General features: G+C 44.3%; 5 protein-coding genes across 7 annotated transcripts; 1 reads left to right on the top strand and 4 right to left on the bottom strand.

Annotated features, from left to right (window-relative positions):
- Positions 1-115: 115 nt before the first annotated feature.
- lamtor5 (late endosomal/lysosomal adaptor, MAPK and MTOR activator 5) lies at positions 116-1,546 on the bottom strand. Its single transcript, XM_053849958.1, has 4 exons — positions 1,426-1,546; positions 1,290-1,351; positions 827-944; positions 116-318 (listed from the first exon to the last, which is right to left on the bottom strand). Exons 1-4 carry the CDS (start codon positions 1,458-1,460, stop codon positions 258-260), a joined length of 276 nt encoding a protein of 91 aa, XP_053705933.1. The 5' UTR covers positions 1,461-1,546; the 3' UTR covers positions 116-257.
- Positions 1,547-1,963: 417 nt separating this feature from the next.
- Positions 1,964-4,057, bottom strand: mad2l2 (mitotic arrest deficient 2 like 2). Its single transcript, XM_053849753.1, has 8 exons — positions 3,918-4,057; positions 3,642-3,760; positions 3,493-3,564; positions 3,330-3,430; positions 3,162-3,256; positions 2,932-3,005; positions 2,439-2,531; positions 1,964-2,174 (listed from the first exon to the last, which is right to left on the bottom strand). The coding sequence occupies exons 1-8, from the start codon at positions 3,955-3,957 to the stop codon at positions 2,136-2,138; spliced, it is 633 nt and encodes a 210-aa protein (XP_053705728.1). The 5' UTR covers positions 3,958-4,057; the 3' UTR covers positions 1,964-2,135.
- A 501-nt stretch (positions 4,058-4,558) lies between these two features.
- Positions 4,559-6,443, top strand: LOC128749796 (solute carrier family 25 member 45). Its single transcript, XM_053849712.1, has 6 exons — positions 4,559-4,689; positions 4,776-4,819; positions 4,885-4,956; positions 5,020-5,208; positions 5,557-5,791; positions 6,163-6,443. The coding sequence occupies exons 1-6, from the start codon at positions 4,653-4,655 to the stop codon at positions 6,441-6,443; spliced, it is 858 nt and encodes a 285-aa protein (XP_053705687.1). The 5' UTR covers positions 4,559-4,652.
- Positions 6,444-6,766: 323 nt separating this feature from the next.
- Positions 6,767-12,350, bottom strand: LOC128749596 (solute carrier family 35 member E2A-like). 3 transcript variants are annotated; one of them, XM_053849343.1, is made up of 10 exons: positions 12,112-12,350; positions 10,350-10,594; positions 10,235-10,253; positions 10,029-10,164; positions 9,736-9,863; positions 8,295-8,415; positions 8,172-8,225; positions 8,037-8,109; positions 7,810-7,955; positions 6,767-7,532 (listed from the first exon to the last, which is right to left on the bottom strand). In XM_053849343.1, exons 2-10 carry the CDS (start codon positions 10,485-10,487, stop codon positions 7,304-7,306), a joined length of 1,044 nt encoding a protein of 347 aa, XP_053705318.1. In that variant the 5' UTR covers positions 10,488-10,594; positions 12,112-12,350; the 3' UTR covers positions 6,767-7,303. The 3 variants fall into 3 exon arrangements, with proteins under 3 accessions (XP_053705318.1, XP_053705317.1, XP_053705315.1); XM_053849342.1 differs by having other exon boundaries at positions 6,768-7,532; positions 10,235-10,594; positions 12,112-12,200; positions 12,316-12,350; XM_053849340.1 differs by having other exon boundaries at positions 6,768-7,532; positions 10,235-10,594.
- Positions 12,351-12,835: 485 nt separating this feature from the next.
- On the bottom strand, positions 12,836-15,746 carry actr5 (actin related protein 5). The gene is made up of 9 exons (XM_053849906.1): positions 15,381-15,746; positions 15,040-15,278; positions 14,799-14,968; positions 14,506-14,723; positions 14,239-14,403; positions 14,021-14,119; positions 13,816-13,955; positions 13,614-13,746; positions 12,836-13,393 (listed from the first exon to the last, which is right to left on the bottom strand). Exons 1-9 carry the CDS (start codon positions 15,744-15,746, stop codon positions 13,106-13,108), a joined length of 1,818 nt encoding a protein of 605 aa, XP_053705881.1. The 3' UTR covers positions 12,836-13,105.
- Between the last annotated feature and the right edge of the window lie 468 nt (positions 15,747-16,214).

The raw sequence follows: 16,214 nt of genomic DNA, 5'->3' as shown, positions 1-16,214 counted from the left end.
CACACATTTCAGGAATATAAATCTGTATGCACGGTTGTAATACCAACACAGAGAATCCTGTATTCTGGAGAACATAAATGAATCACCAACACAAGAGATGACGCCTGCAGAGGTTTGCTGCAATTCTTTACTGATCATGGAGCATCACGCCACACAGTAACAACACAACAGGTGCATGTCAACAACATCATCATCATCATACAACACAATGAAGGAAATCCAACCAAGCTAACATGAAGGCTGTTTACACTCGACCTTTAAGAGGCGATCTTGTGAACAGCCATCGTGATGGTCCCGTGGCTCCTCACCAGAATGTTTCTGCAATACAAATGAGTGTTCATTATATCTGTTAATCCGCCACGTTTTTTTCTCGCTCTCATCGTTGACAGTAAAAATGTGAATTACAGCTAATTATAAAAATAGCTCATGTAATGTTCTTGTAGTTTAATCCCTATCTTAAACTATTTTTAATTCCCACATTTATCCAAAAGCCATTGCAAATTGCCCCCTGGTTACAGCGACAGTTGTTTACTTGATATGCAATATCTCCACTAGATGGCGGCATTGCAGTACAAATCTAAAATAATAAAGTCCTCGTTCCAAATAAGTACATGAGATACATTACTACTTCAGAAGAGGTCATGGATTTTCCTCTTGCCGTGAAGTACACGCGTGTTTGAACATGTCAACTGTTTCAATAGTTCCTCAAACGAATTCCACCATTTGCCCTTGGATATTTTTGGTGTTATAACCCAGGAAGAAATGCTGCCATTGTTAAAAGAACAGACACTGTATGCTACAATGTTTTTTTGGTGTCACTGCTCACCCTGATTCAGACTCCAGACACACAGTCGGAGAGTCTGTGGGGTCCTTGCTGAGAGCAGAAGCTTGTTTGGCCAAAACTGAGATGACGCCTCCATGTTCATCTGACAGAGATCCTCGACCTGGTGTTTGGACAGAGGACCACTTAAATGAATTCATGGAATGTGGTGTGTGACTGAGAAAATAAACTGTGGTTAATAAACATTATAGTACACGTGAGACCACATTATGAGAAGCGGTTTAAACAAGAAAAAGCCAAACAATATAACAATAAAAACTCCCCTTATTTTGGTGAAGGTAAGTTATATCAAGCCATTCATTCACAAATAAAACCAAGACGTTTATTCGTTTCCTGTACGGGTAGTTTTGTAAGTTCCCGTGTTACTTCCCGTATTCTTCTTTCTTAAATGAATCTAGATATTCCTTAAATTGACTACGATAAATGCAATGTTAAAACGCAGTCTCACAGCCGAGGTTGTGTCCCTGGTGATCTGTACACAAGACTCCAACAACCGCTGGATTCTTCATCCTGTCGTCACAACATGGACAAAAACAATCAAACATTTCAATCAGATAACGCTAAATTAAAGGAGTGTTGCTTACGTGTCATCGAGGTGCTGCTCAAGACTTGACTCCATTATGTAAAAGCTAAATAACAGGAAGGAAATAAACAATCTTAAGGGACGGACAGTTGTTGTGTTCTGCTTCCGGCTTTAGTCATATGACGGTCACGTGAGGACGGTATCTGTTTGGGACAAAATAAACTAATCGCGATTTTGAAACGGAACGACGTTTTTATGGATTCGTTTTCTTCTTTTACTATTAGTATTTAATTCATTTTCATTTACCTTCAAAACATTTTACAGTATGTATTGTGAATTTGTCTATTTATTCATATATTTCATTTCAATTCGTGACTTGACTCAATTCTCTGAAGAGATTTCATGATTTCCTCGCACGTGTGTTCTTTCTTGACTGATGATACTTTCAAGAGACATGATTCAATGGTGGTGTCTGATAAGAGGTTCATTGTATTTTCCTTACATCATTAAAATGAGTGGATGACCCACAAGCACAACTTCTGTACACACTTAATAATATTCTATTTTAATAAACTGAAAGTAGTCCTCATTGAGAGCATTTATTTTTTATTATGGCATGTCAGTTTAACAGATACAGTCAAGACAAACACATCACATGATAAAAACAGTTTGCAGTTCTTTAAAAGGTTGTCATGATCCTCACAAAGACAATCCACACACATATATAAACAAAGCAATTTCATGTCTGGTTGCAGAACTCTCCAGGAGATTCTATGTTTTTTGTGCTCTCTCTTCTACATAAAGCTGCATCTGTAGAAGAGGTGAGAAGAAGTGTTGGTCAGCCAGCAGAGTATGAATGCACAAATATGTCTAGCAGTCTAGTAGACAAGCACTGCACCAAGCAGCTTCAGTCTACCTCCAGTGACAAAACATCCAAAAAACATGTTTCATTGGAGCAGCTAGTGTCAAATATGATCAACAAACACAGTGAAAACGATGGATAATATCCAACAGAGGGCAGCAGAAATCCCCAGTCCCATTAACAACACACTTAACAAGTCAAATTCAGTTCACCTTTACAATGTCTGACGTCATGGTTTTCAGAGGAATGAGTCTGGGCTCCTGCATGTGGACTTCCTGCTCATCTGCAACTATCCACGGGAAATCCTGAGCAGAAAAATCACTTAAGATTTCTTGAGCTCTGTGATCAACACTGACGGGTTCAGAGTTTGAGTCAATGTTTTTGTCAAATAATAGAAAACAGTAATATGATCTGAATAATAAGGCTCTGAAAAGTAATGTAAAATTAAGCCTACATTTAATGTAATGTACAAGAAGCAATGTAATATGCAAAGAAATGCAAGTTATGTAAATGTCAAGTCAATAATGTAAATAATGTTTAAAGGACTAGAGAAAATTGAAAAAAGTATTGATTTTTTTTTTCATACAATATTGTGCTGCTCCTTGGCTGCATAAAAACTGAATGGTCGGGAAAACTGTTAATAGTCACCGGTTAAAAAAAATCTCAAAACCAACCTGAACTTCATCTACCAAAATGAAGCATCACCTTGATAACTTGGACCTTTTCCATGTTACGAGTCGCAGCATCTCTTGTGTGAACCAGCACGGTAAATGAACACCCTATCACAGAGGGAAACAGTCAGCATAGATGAAACCTCTTCTACTTCGCTCATGGTTTTATTGGACGCATCATGGAAGGGGGTCAAAATAACAGACAATGACAAAGGCAGTTGGATCACACCATCTTTTCATGCTACAAGTTGTTATTTGTGTTACCTGGTGGATTATTACTTAAAACAGCATCACACACACTAATCTTCAGAATGAATGCCCGGAGCAGCTGCTCCACATGTGAAAGCAAAGTATCTGAACTGCAAGAAAGAAAGACGCCTGTTAGCCGATGATGTTTCACAGAAAACTCTGAGCTCTCAGATTTCAACAAACCTGATGGACAGGAGGGGAGGTTGTGAGATCTCGAAGACAAATCTCTCAACAGGATGGTGCTCCTTATCCATGATGACAACCACCACTTTTTCTGCGTCATTCTGTCAGCGAGAAGGAAATGCAATTATCTTGGCAAAGACACATCAGCAACACACTGTCTAACCTTTTCAATGAGTGGCTTCACACAGTGGAGTGTGTCTTGGATGTACTGATTCAGCTCAGGGTGGCGTGACATCTATATCAACACAGGCAGTTCCATGTCAGAAGACATTCTAAAATCACAAACAAATAATGGTATATACGTTTCAATACCTGCACGGGAACGTTATATTTCTTTCTCTTCTGAAATATTCCAGAGGGATAGACTTCACGGACATAGAGAATGAGGTGAATGGCAACCTCGAGGAACTCACACAAGATGTCTGCAACCACTGTAGTCGAAAAAAAACCAGTGAACGACAAACAATTGAAATATCTAAGATGAAGTCAGTGTAAAAACATATGTATTTAATTCGTGCTACTACACGGTATTGCACGCAACAGACAAAGGTCGTCACTAACTGTGGTGCCAGACTTGTTGGAACATACCTTGACCGAAATTAAGATCCTGTCTGGTTAAAGTCGTCATTGTTATCTGCAATTACGCGTATTATTTTTGTGTCGACGAAAAACGAGGCAGCGCTGTGTTGTAAGCTTTTGCGCGCATGACTATGACGTAGCCTTCTGTTTACGTCCTGATTTGTGTCACTTGGTTATGACGTCAACGCAACGGCAGCATCCAAAGTTATTTATGAGAATTGTAATTGTGAATTCCATTTCCCATATACACCATAAGTAATAAATATCACATCGATCGTTTAGTACACTTATGTAATTAGAGGTTTTAGCAGTTATAATCGATGCTGAATGACGTTTTTGTGGGTGTTGAGTTGGTTGAGTTAAAATTTAACTTTTTAATCTCGAGATGCTGAACTCTTCCATTCCTTGGACATTTGACTCTGATCGCAGCGCTGGAGTCCGTTTTGCGAGTAAATACTTTTATTGTGAAAAATAAAACATTTTGAGAAAACTCGGGAAATCGATGTCGGAAGTTGGAGGAGGGGGCTGCAGCCTGCCTCCGCAGGGACCTCAAAGTTTTTCTTCTTATCAGGTGAGCGGCTTTTCAGACACAGTTCAGACACAGCCTTTCTCCTCATCACTTTTGGAGCGTGTATTCGCGTGCAGTTTTTTCTTTCTTGTCGTTGATCTGATCAATCTATTTCACCAGTGTGTGATTTATAAATGAAGCCTCAGATGACCCCGCTGTGAGGAGCTCTTCAAGACATGCCTTTTTTAGAGTTTGTGGCAGGAAGCATTTCAGGTAATGCATATTTACCTTCATAAGATAAGATAGCCCTTTACTCACTCATAATGAATAACGCTATAATGCGGCTGTCCTTGTGGCAGGTGCCCTGGGCATCGCCTTCGGATACCCGTTTGACACAGTCAAGGTGTGGACTGCATTGAACGTGATCATAAATGATTCTGTTTTTAATGTGGATGATGCGACACACAGGTTCGTCTGCAGGCTCAGACCCTGTACAGGGGCATTTTCAACTGTGTGGTCCAAACCTACACCCATGAAGGGGTAAGTCAACGTTCTTCAACTGTCTCCGGGCTGTGTAAGACTTTCTCCTTCATCGCCCCACAGATCCATGGATTCTACAAGGGCATGTTGTTTCCCCTGGTCAGCACTGGCTTCAGTAACTCCATTGTGTTCGGCTGTTACAGTAATTCCCTAGATTACCTCACTCAGTCTCAACGCTCGCGCCGCAGCCAGGGCCAGCCGCCATCTTTGGTCCATGTCTTCAACGCCGGCTGCGTTGCCGGACTGGTGCAGGTGAGGATCATGTGATGGTTGTGTCAGATCCCGGCGTCTTTATCTGGAGCTGAGAAGCTTCCTCCCAGGTCACACATATATTGATTAACTTGTGTTGAGAGTGAGGGTGTTGGAAAACACAATCATTAACCCAAATCGTCCACCTGTACATCGCAGCGAGAGCTTCAGTAGCCCTCGAGGCGTGCACAACAAAGAGTCTTCTCATGATCACCAGCATCAAAAACCAGTCAGATCCTGGATGGACTTCTGGCTTTGCTACGTCTACTGATGCTACGTCTCCTCACTCGCCCTGCCAGTGATGTGGGTCAAATAATCCTGCTTATAATGATAAACTCTCTCTGCGTCCAGGTGTGTCTCATGGCTCCAATCGAACTGGTCAAAGTTCGCATGCAAGGTCAAGCAACCACTAGTAAATACCACGGGTCCTTTCACTGCGTCGCCACCATTCTCAAGGAGGCCGGACCCGGGCGTCTGTTCTGCGGCTGGCAGGCTCACATGCTGAGGGACGTCCCCTGTTATGGCCTCTACTTCTGGGCTTATGAAGTTACATGTAACGCTCTGACAGAGAGGGGAAGGCAGCCTGGTGAGTGGCAACTCAAAGATTTAAAAAATAATAACAGTAATGAACTGCCAACATTTCAAAAGTAAGTCTTTCTTATATTTTTGCAAAATAGTGAGAAAGAAATTTTAGATTTTGTATGGTCAGTCTGTGATGTGACATGACAAAGACAGAAAGTGCAGGACAGAAGCACAAAAAACTATGTGTGAGTAAAATTCAATAAATTCAAATAAAAAATCTTTAAAAGAAGCATGTAATATTCGGAAATAAATAAATGTCATTTGAGTTCAACGCAATGAAACTGTGTAGAAAAGTGTTTTCTCAGTAAAATTTAACGTATTATGGAGGTGTGACGACGCTTTGCCTGGCAGCTACATTTTGCTTTTGTTCCCCAGACACCTTCACTATCCTCCTGGCTGGAGGTGTGGCAGGCGTGGCCAGCTGGGGGTGTGCGACTCCGATGGACGTGGTGAAAGCCCGCCTCCAGCTGTCAGGGGCCGGGGGCCCCACATACAGAGGGTTTCTGGACTGCATCCTTGTGAGTTTTCGAGAGGAGGGAGTGAGAGTTTTCTTCAAGGGTCTGATGCTCAACAGCATCCGAGCGTTTCCCGTCAACGCCTTGACCTTCCTCAGCTACGAGTATCTGATGAGGCTTTTCTACCCAGTGGACAGCTGACCCGACGTGCAAGCTACTGAAGAGGCAGAGAAAATGAAGCCTTGCTCAGGGGGCGACGTGAGGTACCGGCTTCAGTTTACATACTCAGGAGGTACCATAAGCAGCAGGGGAATTGATAGAACTGTTATTACATATGGAGGATAAGCTTTTGTTTTGATGTCTTTGAGTTTGCACACTGCTGCTGAAATACTGGACAGAGATCAGCGAAGCATTGAAGAGAGTGCAGGCAGGGTGGAGCCAAGCGTTGCTACAATGTGAACCAGAAATCTTTGGTTTTAAATGATTGACAAGCTGAATTGTCCTGCTCATAACAGACTTCTTTTCTTCACTTCCTGTTCATGACAAAAACGTTTATTCGATTTCATTTCATTTTTTTAAAATGACTGAATCCAAAAATGGTCAATTTCAAGACACATTTAAATGCTGGAGGAAGAGACGCACAAGCTGTTTAAAGCCGCTACCATGTCATCAAAATAAAACACTTGCAAGTGCAGATTCTGTTGGAATCAACAGTTCAGCCTGGGGCGGAGCATTCCTAGAATGCAGCGTGTTTCAAACACAGGAGGATCTCTCAAGCTGCTCCTGCGGTTTTGTTGTCCTTGAAACGTAGCAGTGACTGACACAAATACATTCTGCTGTACCACACAGGAACCTGGGATATCAAAATAAGACACCGAAACTGAAGGAGACCCTGAGTTTAAGAGAACGAAGCTTAAGAGCAAGTCATGAGTCGGTCTTCGCAAGACACTCCTTTTCCACGGGTGAAAATACGTCCACAAAAATTGGTCCTTTAGCTGAGATCATGAAATACAAAACCACAAGTGTAACAGTGAAGCTGGAGCCCCGTGGTGGTTTGTTGTTCAGTGGGGCTGGGAGCTTTGGAAGTGCTGGTCCTGCAGCAGAGGCTTGTGGTTCTCATCCGCTGCCATGGCCTGTAGTGTCTCTCTCTGGATCTGCCTGGCCTTGTTGTACAGGAAGACGCCGATGAACACCAGCGCGGTGCCGGTGGCGCTGAGGAGGGTGATGGGGTTGCTGAATACGATGATGCTGAGCCACACGGACAGAGCGTGTTTGACGGTGCTGGCAACACTGAGGAGCGGAGAAGAGAAGAAGGAAGGATGACTCAGCTACTTGCTGCTTAGAAAGTTCACCACAATTATTGAGCAGAACAGGTTGAGACAAGTGCTGGAGTGAGAGGAATGCAGGTCAGGAGGGTGAGTGGCAGTGAGGGGAGGGGTGATCAGAAATATATCACCAGAGATGAGATCTGACCCAGCATTTTTTTTTGGAATGCGACCGCTCAAGTTTGACCACAAGAGAAGTGGGTCACAGGAAGGGCGACTGTTTGGTGTCAACAGCAGCTCACCTGAAGGTAACTGGGGAGATCCGGCCCATCAGCGCGTACGCCGTGACGCTCTGCAGGTGGAAGAGAATGCCGTCGAAAAGCAGCAGCAGGATAATGTCCTGACTGTAGATGAACGTCTGTCCGCTCTTGTCGGTCTCCGGTAGGTCCTGAAGGCAGCAGCCAGTTGTTAAGAGGACACTTCCCTGTACATGACCTCTATACCGCTATATACACACACAGCCACCCACCAGCAGGAAGGCCCAGGCTGGAATGAGCATGATGACTGCCGCGGCGCTGGTGTAGAACTGCAGCTCTGGAGGACTGGACCAGAAACACGCTGTTAGCGTCCTGTAAACTAGCAGCTCGGTTCACTGCCGACACACCTGAACTTGTACTTGTCACCACTCAGCAGTTTTTTGGATATGACATTCTGTAAACTAAAAAGGAAGAGTCAGACTGAGTGTCACAAAGCCAGGTGGGAAAGGGGGTGTCTGTCGGCGGGCTACCAGTCCATGATGTTGGTGGAGAGGGCGGCTGAGAAGCCCAGCGTGTTGAAGCTGACCTCGGTGGCGGTGCACAGAGCCAGGCCGCCCATCACGGGGAACAGAGAGAGGTTGACCCACAAACCTGCAGGGGGCAGCACAAAGCATGACTGAGTTTGACATAATGCATGACTCCCTGTCAACATAAGCAACCATAACCTGTTGCTCAAGATTACCAGGTGTGAGTGACGGGACACACAAGCACCATATTAAAACATAGCAAAGACAAACAGGCTCTACGTTGTCAACTAGAATAGAACCATTGTGTGTTTGCGGCGCCGTCTCTTGTGTTTGTTGAACAAGACAAGCCACGGTACCCCTAGTTCATTGAAAAAAATCCTGAGGCACACCACCAAAGGAACCTCGGCCGAAGTGCACTTGTGCTTAAAGTCCTATAGAAAATCTCTATTCATCAGTGAAAAACTGTAGCTACTGACACTCGGTTGTTATTTTGCCAAGCTATTTGCAGAAACAAATGGCAGAAAATGTATTTGTTTCAAATGTGTCTAGAAAGTTGTGGGCAATATTGCAAAATATATCATATATTTACTTGCTTTAAATAACTGTTTCGATTTTATCACTTCTCTTTTGCATGATTTTATTGTAGTTTTGAGTTTCCAGACAAATCCTTAGCATTCTTTGCCTGAACTTGCTTCATAAAAACAATTATTCTTTCTCTCTTTACATTTTGGAGCACATTCATTTTGTTGTGCGTTTAGCTTATTGCCAACTTTTAAACCACAAAGCAAACTTTGACAGCTCTGTTAGCTCTGAGGCGCAGGCAGTCTTTGGTGTCGCGGGTCCGACAAGGAACACTCTCTCCTTCGTTCTGTCCTGAAAGTGTGTGGTCAAATTCGAGGCACATCACGTTTAAAAACAGCTGGAAGTTGCGCATGTGAGTAGCTTCTTCGCTGTGAGTGTGTGGGAAGAGGAGCACCGCGCACCACAGCAGCGCTGCTTGGACTGACGAACAGATCAGCACATCAACACACTGGAGCTCTACAGTATAGTGGATAGAAAGAATGTCATCGTTTGAAAAATGCTGCTCTAGTTTGGGAACATCCTCAGTGTACGTACTTGTCTGAGTGAATTGGCAGTGATTAATATGTTCAAAGTCCCTGTCAATCTGTAGGATCCCAATTTATAGCTTTTTAAATGACAAGGATTACAGTTTATTTACCCTTGGGCAGTTTCTAATCTCCCATCTGACCGCTTCTGCTTTGTTCCCTGACTAACAACACACCCACTCATCCACTCTCTGACCCGGTTTCTGTGAAGACCTGGTGACTGAAATATTGACTCAAAGATGATTTATTCAGATTACAGAAGCGTCCAAATCTAATTCAACAGTCCCACGGATTAGAAGACAAAGACATATTCAGAATGGAGTTGAGAGTTTACACACCAGTGTACTCGCCAAGGATCAGTCGGGACATGATGACAGTGAAGATTGGCGCGGAGCTCTTCACCGTCTCTGCGAAGGAGACCGCCACATTCTTCAGACTCACCAAGCCCAGAACCACCGTTGTGAACCTGTGTCAGGAGACAACACCCTGTTAGTCGACCGTGAAAACACATCAGGCTCTATTGTCATATGAGCATCGAGTGTTTATGGTAAAATCTGCAGAGTCACCATCTGTCACACCCGAGCGCCGGCAGGGTTTTCAATACATCAGTGGATTAGTCTAAAGAACACACCTTATGAGACCGACGAATAGCATGATCATGATGAAGTTGGGCGGATACTCTGTCCGGGACTTGTGCTGATACAAGCAGCAGGGCACGAACATCTTCAGGCAGCCAATGAGCGTCGTGGAGACCATCTGTACAGCACCTGAGGAGGAGACGAAATTCAATGCAAACACAGTTTTATCGTAAAATAGCAAACTACTGTGAGTTTTTACCCAGCATGCTCGGCTCTCCCTGAAGCAGCGACAGGATGTACTTATTAAGGAAAAGAGTGCAGAAGCTGAGGAAGTACCAGAGACCCAGGTAAACCATGGAGCGCCAGTTCCTCACCCCCGACTCTGCCTCGATCACTGTGGTCTCCGTGACCGTGATCTTAAGCACCTGCTCGCCCAACATGCTCTCGCTGCGTGTTAGGACCACGCGTTCCTGGCGGGTACGGAAGGGTGAGAGGAGGCGCCACACAGGCATCTTCGTCCCTGCTGCCCGAGGGGCCGAAGAACGCGTCAAGAATGGGGGTCCTGGATGATGTTATCAGTCCATCTTCAGCTGAGTTGCAGCAGCGTGGCACGCGCTCACTGCAAGAGACAGCCAGGTTTTCTTCACCTCTGTTTAAATAACCATTTACATACACACAGAAAACTACTGCCCGGAGACAGAATATTCTAATGGCAAGTTCATTAACACGCTCATTGTTGACACCATTACTGGGTGTAGTGCCACATTGTTCATCATTCTCAATGGCTGTAAATGCAGCACTGACTACTTTAATTTTATTCTGGAAACACGAGGATGTGTGTGATCATCTCTGACTCATTTTTGGAAGAGTCAATACCAAATGCTGTCTCACGCAAACCCTTCACTCCAGCAGCAGAGGAATTCTATCCTGCCGAAAAAGGGTGCAAAAGGACCCTAAAATCCTGAGTTGCTTCAGCTCTGAGGATTTTACAACAAATTGCTCCTCTAGAGTGACCAGGGTGGGCCGTGCCTGGCCGCCTATCAGGCGCCAGATGTTGACGTGGCTACACAACTGGATCCTGCACAACCTCAGTTTTTGGCAGCCAAAATCTGAGGGAACCACTTCAGACGGATGATGTGAAGCTGAAGCCAACAGTACATTCCTGGAGGGAGTCAAAGAAAGTTTACTCCGTTTACACACGTGGCATGTGTTGCCTACATTTTAGACAGTCACGGTGGGTTTAAAGTGGTAAGAGGATTTGTTCTGTTGCAGAAGGAAATAAAACTAAACAGAAACAGATAAGAAGCCACTCAGCAACAACAACAGAAGTGTTGTAACTAAAAAAATATATAAGAGTTTAAACACCATAGGACAGTTGACATTTAGCTGGCGTATTAAACCCAACTATGTTTAATACTAAATAGAATTTTAAAAAAATCAAACCATAACTACCAGGATAATGAAGAAGACAGGAGTGAGAGGGAAGCTGCTTGCATTATCACGTAAATCTCAAGTGATTGTAAAAGAGGTCACGTATCAGAAGACAGAAACAAGCAACAAGCTCCAAACAATGACAACCAGTATTTCCAGAATGTGCAAACTAGGTATCGAGCAGCTGAACAGGAACCCATTACATCTAAGTCACTCTCAAAGTCACCTGCTCTTCATGGTTAATCTGCTACAATGAATAATAATAATAATAATAATAATAATCAACACCGACTATTTGTTCAACAAAATATTTAGATAAACCTTTTGCTTGTAAGTCAATGTATTTTAATTTAGACCCTCATTCGTTTGTCAGCTACATTTCAAACTCTTCTGTTTGGTTGTTGCTTGGGAAAATGAATGTAACATAATACATGTTACATTAGTCTGCGATTGTAGAGTTACAGTCAAAAGCAGCAAGCACTTCAACTGAAGCATCCACTCCGACTACTGTAAATGGTGAAGGAACATCGAAGGTAGTTTGGCTAATATTCTACTATTATGACGAGCCCTCTAAACAAACGCCTGTCCGGTCACTTCAGGCGGTCAGAATTCAAAAGTCTAACAATGGATAGAAGCAACGCGCGCTGGTTTCTAGCGGAAAAAAAAACAAGCAACGGAACCAGAAACAAATGGATTTACATGCACCTGGATGACCGCGTCAGTTAGCTCCAGGAGACTTCGGGTCCAACGAGGCTCGTGGAAGCAGGAAGTCGCACGCTGATGTGAGCTAGCTGCTGTACGGAGGCAAGACGGAGACCTGTCAGGCTAAACCACCTGCCATGACCTCAGCCAGACTCCAGGCAGATAGCCATTGGCGCACACATCTTCCGTGCACAAATATTGACCGACCTTTCAGTGCGGCTTTTAGCACCTCTGGTTTTGGGGCATGGCTGCTAAAAGTGTCAAGCTAACGTAGGTTTTACGCAACAACGATGACACTTTCAAAGTAAAAGCGCGACATGAGTAGATTTGACATTTCCAAAATAGATAGGGCGTACACATTTATTTATTACGATCATATAAATATATAAATATGAGCAATATTCTGCAAGTGCCATTTAAGAAAAGAAACTTGTTTTCAATAATTCTGTTATATGCACCCTTATTCTGCAAACATAATCAACACATCCGATGACAATATGGGGAACTTGATACTGCAAGTAGCTCGATTACATTAGATAAGACTACTTTTATTCTTCCTTATTATAGTATTTGCTAAACTATTAGACAAGAGAGTCAACGCAAGTACTGCCTCCAACATCATCACATCAATCTAAATGTCCTCGCATCGTGGTTTAACTGCACTGAAATACGTCGGCAAATTTATTAAACAAAAAAAGGCGAAAAAACGTCATCAATGTACAAAAAATATTTATTAAAACAGCGAAATCAATATTGATGACTATTCAATATGAACAATATGATCTCAATTGCGTTTACAAAAGTTTCCCTCATGAGCTTAGCAGAGTGAAGCGTGATCTTCTACGGAGTCTTGACATTATTTCTGCCATCGCCACCATGGTCAGCCACAGAGGATCAACCCTGGAACCTTCACACTTGATGTATTGGAAAGTGAGATGCACGGGTCAAACCAGAGCTGAGCATATCTGATACTGCCACCTACTGGATGGAAATGTCATTACGAGTCCTCAGGATCTGCAGCAGAGCACTCAGTCAAAGCTAAAGAGGCGCCTGTTGTCGTCGTCATGGTAACAGAAGACTCAGCAGGGCGTGTGGAAGGGGTTTTGTTAATCTTCAAGGGAACAAAAATGTTGGAGGCGCAGTGCTCGCTCAGGTACTCGCCTCCCTTCTCTTCATATTCCTGACGGCTGATCCAGCCTGCGTCCCCTGCTCCGGGTGGATGGTCCCGGGCCCACTCTCTCGCTCCACACCAGGCGTCCAAGTCCAGCCGAGATGCAACGCACACCTGGAGGCAGATGTTCAGTGAGTTTGTGTCTTCTCAAATATCAAGTCACCTTTCGAAGAGCTCTAAAGATCCTATGTTTTATGTGTTTTAATCTACAGCTAACTTGAAAACAACAATTTGATTGACTTAATTCAACTATTAGAGCATTGATTCAGGGGCGTACAATCCATACTAAAGGTCCGGGGGCCACAATGACCATTAATTAGGAGGCAAGCTTGACCTTGAACTGGGACTGGAAAGGTCTCATAGCCAGGAGTTCTCGCTCCACCCGCTCCTTCATGCCAGGATATTTCATGTTCCCTCCTGTTAGAAACACATTGTTCACCAGCTCCTCCTGCTGCTCTGGAGTGTACCTGAACACAGGAGACGTTAGATATCGTTCACCAGGAATCTATTGAGGCCCAGTGTGACTCTATGGTTACCTGGCTAGCACATACTGAAGGGCTTCCATCAGTCCCATCTGATCCTCTCCAGTCAGGGAGGGCTGGAAAAGGGTCTCGGGACAGCGAAGGCGCTCAGTGCCCACAAACAGCTGGTGGTACTCAGCCATGTTGAAGGCCGGCTGGAAACAATAATACAAGTTTTAAGGTCCAAAATCTCCAGAAAAACACATTCAGTTTACAGTACCTGATCTACATTTGTATGTTTCTCTGGCAGTGACTCTTCGGGGAAGTCGGGATCCATCAGCACGCTCGCATCTCCCTCATCCATCGGCTGCTCCAGCTCCTGACAGAGAGAACATCATCAGCCACAGGCCACACATCAGTCACACAGAAGCTAGTGGAAGAAACTAGGAGTCTCGTTTATATTTAGTTTGAGAAGTGTTTCTTGTTGACGTTCAACACCTCTGTTTTCCCCTCTGCTCCGTCACTATGCAGCAGCTTCTGCCTCCCCTGATCCACCACCAGCTGCAGTTTATTGATGTACGACTGAAGCTCCTCCGCCGAGTCCATGTTGAGCTCCACCAGGCTCTTGTGAAACTGGTCCAGCAGATCGTTGTCCAGCAGTTCCTGCATCAGCATTTTATATTATCAAAGCCAAATATTGAATAGACGAATCCTGGCTCTGCTGAAGCATGGCACAGCAGATCTGCCACTGAATCTGGTTCTTGCCTGCACTGCCAACAATCTGTCCAGTCGCTCCTGGTCCTGCTGCAGCTTCTCTTCCCTGCGGCGACTGTTGATCTCCTGTAGTCGTCGCAGCTGCTGCGCTCGCCTCTCTTGTCTCTCCTCAACGCTCACACACCCACCAGGAACCTTTCCCGAGAAAGGAAGCTGCATCCGGTGAACTTCACGCTCGTAAAAGTCGGGGCTGCGCCACTTTTCCAGCTCTGAGGAAGAAAAAAAAAATGCTCCTAATGTCTCTCAAGAGAGACAAAACAATGAACGCTAAGCATACTGTGTACCTTCATGATAATCCACTGCAGTGTAACTGTGCTCGTGCAAAAGTTCCTCCATCCGACTGAGCGTGATGGCCGCAAGGTGACCTGGGTATTTAAGTTGCAGTAGACGCTGCAAGTAAGCTGCTGCCTGACCTCCTGCCATGTTCACTCGCTTGCAGTTTACTGCATCCAACCTGCATTTTCAGAAGAAGCTCAACACAATGGAAAATCATTCAACTAAAGATGACATTCACCACCGTCGTACCTGCTGTTTATGACTGGCAGGATGTGAGAACAGTTATATCCAGAGGACAGAACAATGCCAGTGTGTGGAGGCTGCAGGTTTCGAAGAGCATTGTTGTGGTAGAAACTGTATAAAGCGTCCACTCCGTAGGAGACGTGTGGGACATGGTAGCACTCGAACAGCAGCTCTGACATCATCTGACGACAGTGGAGAGGGTTGCAAGTTGCTTCTGTCAACACAATGGGATGATCCACGCTGCCCTGAGCACAAAGGAAATTAATAATCAATTAAGCCATATTATCGATGAAGACGAATGACACCGCCGTTGGAAGCGAATATGAATGAATGAGTCAGCTGGCTACCTCCGAGCTGATGCCCAGGTGGGTAAAAACGTAGTCGAAGATCAGCTCTTGGATCTCGAAGTTGACCACCACATTGCGATCGAACTGACTCTTCAGCAGCCACCGCAGAGGCTCCAGGTTCGCGATATCGTTGCCGATCTGAGTCTCGCTGCGGGCGGCTCCTCTGCTGCGAGCGGCAACAGACCTAAACACCAGTCGTGGGGAGTCACTAACCGCCCAGTCGGCCCGGGTCTGGAAGGACCCGTTATCGATCACGATCGGAACCGGCGTGTAGCTCCATTTTGCCGTTGGAGGCTCGAAAATGGGATCGGGAGAAGTTTTGCAGTCCTGAAATGAGAAAATCTGGCAGACCGGTGCGGCGGCCATTTTGAGTGTGTGTCACCGCAAAATATGACCGAGTGGAAACTTTGTTTCTGACAATTGCGGTTCCGTAATGCGCTACGTTCTTTATTAACCTAGTAATGCAGCTGAATATTGTTTTTTCTAACAAGATACTGTGTTCTATTATGTCAATTGATGACTAGTATCATAATATTATTTATATGCTTTAATAAAATAAATATACGTTTATATTTCCCACTGGCAATTTATTAATACTAATAACTTGTTATACATAGGATAATCATCATATGAACGATGGAGAGGCGTTTGAAAATCCGTTACTGGCTTTCTCCAGCAGAGGTCGCAAACTATTATTGTAAGATAAGGGAATGAATGATTAGGACAATTTATTTTCATTTTCGTTGAGAACGGTTGAGAAGCTAACATAAAGAATTATATAAAAACAGTGACACTCAGAAAAGATGTCAATTTTATTCTCCAGTCTGGGGAGAA

This window comes from Synchiropus splendidus, chromosome 18 (genome assembly GCF_027744825.2).
Source record: "Synchiropus splendidus isolate RoL2022-P1 chromosome 18, RoL_Sspl_1.0, whole genome shotgun sequence".
Classification (NCBI taxonomy): Eukaryota; Metazoa; Chordata; class Actinopteri; order Syngnathiformes; family Callionymidae; genus Synchiropus; species Synchiropus splendidus.
This window is presented reverse-complemented; position numbering and strand designations above follow the sequence as displayed.

What these genes read in the sequence shown, in the direction of transcription:
- LOC128749596 (XM_053849340.1), bottom strand. Translation starts at nt 10,487, where the DNA reads ATGCCTGTGTGGCGCCTCCTCTCACCCTTCCGTACCCGCCAGGAACGC. An exon ending in TCCACCAACATCATGGACTG is followed by an intron (nt 8,226 to 8,294) that starts GTAGCCCGCCGA and finishes CTTCCTTTTTAG; the next exon opens with TTTACAGAATGTCATATCCA. An exon ending in CAGCCTGGGCCTTCCTGCTG is followed by an intron (nt 7,956 to 8,036) that starts GTGGGTGGCTGT and finishes TGCTGCCTTCAG; the next exon opens with GACCTACCGGAGACCGACAA.
- LOC128749796 (XM_053849712.1), top strand. Translation starts at nt 4,653, where the DNA reads ATGCCTTTTTTAGAGTTTGTGGCAGGAAGCATTTCAG. An exon ending in AAACCTACACCCATGAAGGG is followed by an intron (nt 4,957 to 5,019) that starts GTAAGTCAACGT and finishes ATCGCCCCACAG; the next exon opens with ATCCATGGATTCTACAAGGG. An exon ending in AGAGAGGGGAAGGCAGCCTG is followed by an intron (nt 5,792 to 6,162) that starts GTGAGTGGCAAC and finishes TTTGTTCCCCAG; the next exon opens with ACACCTTCACTATCCTCCTG.
- mad2l2 (XM_053849753.1), bottom strand. Translation starts at nt 3,957, where the DNA reads ATGACGACTTTAACCAGACAGGATCTTAATTTCGGTCAAG. An exon ending in GGATCTTAATTTCGGTCAAG is followed by an intron (nt 3,761 to 3,917) that starts GTATGTTCCAAC and finishes TTTCGACTACAG; the next exon opens with TGGTTGCAGACATCTTGTGT. An exon ending in TGACGTCAGACATTGTAAAG is followed by an intron (nt 2,175 to 2,438) that starts GTGAACTGAATT and finishes CCTCTTCTACAG; the next exon opens with ATGCAGCTTTATGTAGAAGA.
- actr5 (XM_053849906.1), bottom strand. Translation starts at nt 15,746, where the DNA reads ATGGCCGCCGCACCGGTCTGCCAGATTTTCTCATTTCAGGACTGCAAA. An exon ending in TGCAGTGGATTATCATGAAG is followed by an intron (nt 14,724 to 14,798) that starts GTACACAGTATG and finishes TTTCTTCCTCAG; the next exon opens with AGCTGGAAAAGTGGCGCAGC. An exon ending in GAGCAGAGGGGAAAACAGAG is followed by an intron (nt 14,120 to 14,238) that starts GTGTTGAACGTC and finishes TCTCTCTGTCAG; the next exon opens with GAGCTGGAGCAGCCGATGGA.
- lamtor5 (XM_053849958.1), bottom strand. Translation starts at nt 1,460, where the DNA reads ATGGAGTCAAGTCTTGAGCAGCACCTCGATGACAC. An exon ending in CCAGGGACACAACCTCGGCT is followed by an intron (nt 945 to 1,289) that starts GTGAGACTGCGT and finishes TCCAAACACCAG; the next exon opens with GTCGAGGATCTCTGTCAGAT. An exon ending in TGTCTGGAGTCTGAATCAGG is followed by an intron (nt 319 to 826) that starts GTGAGCAGTGAC and finishes TTTGTATTGCAG; the next exon opens with AAACATTCTGGTGAGGAGCC.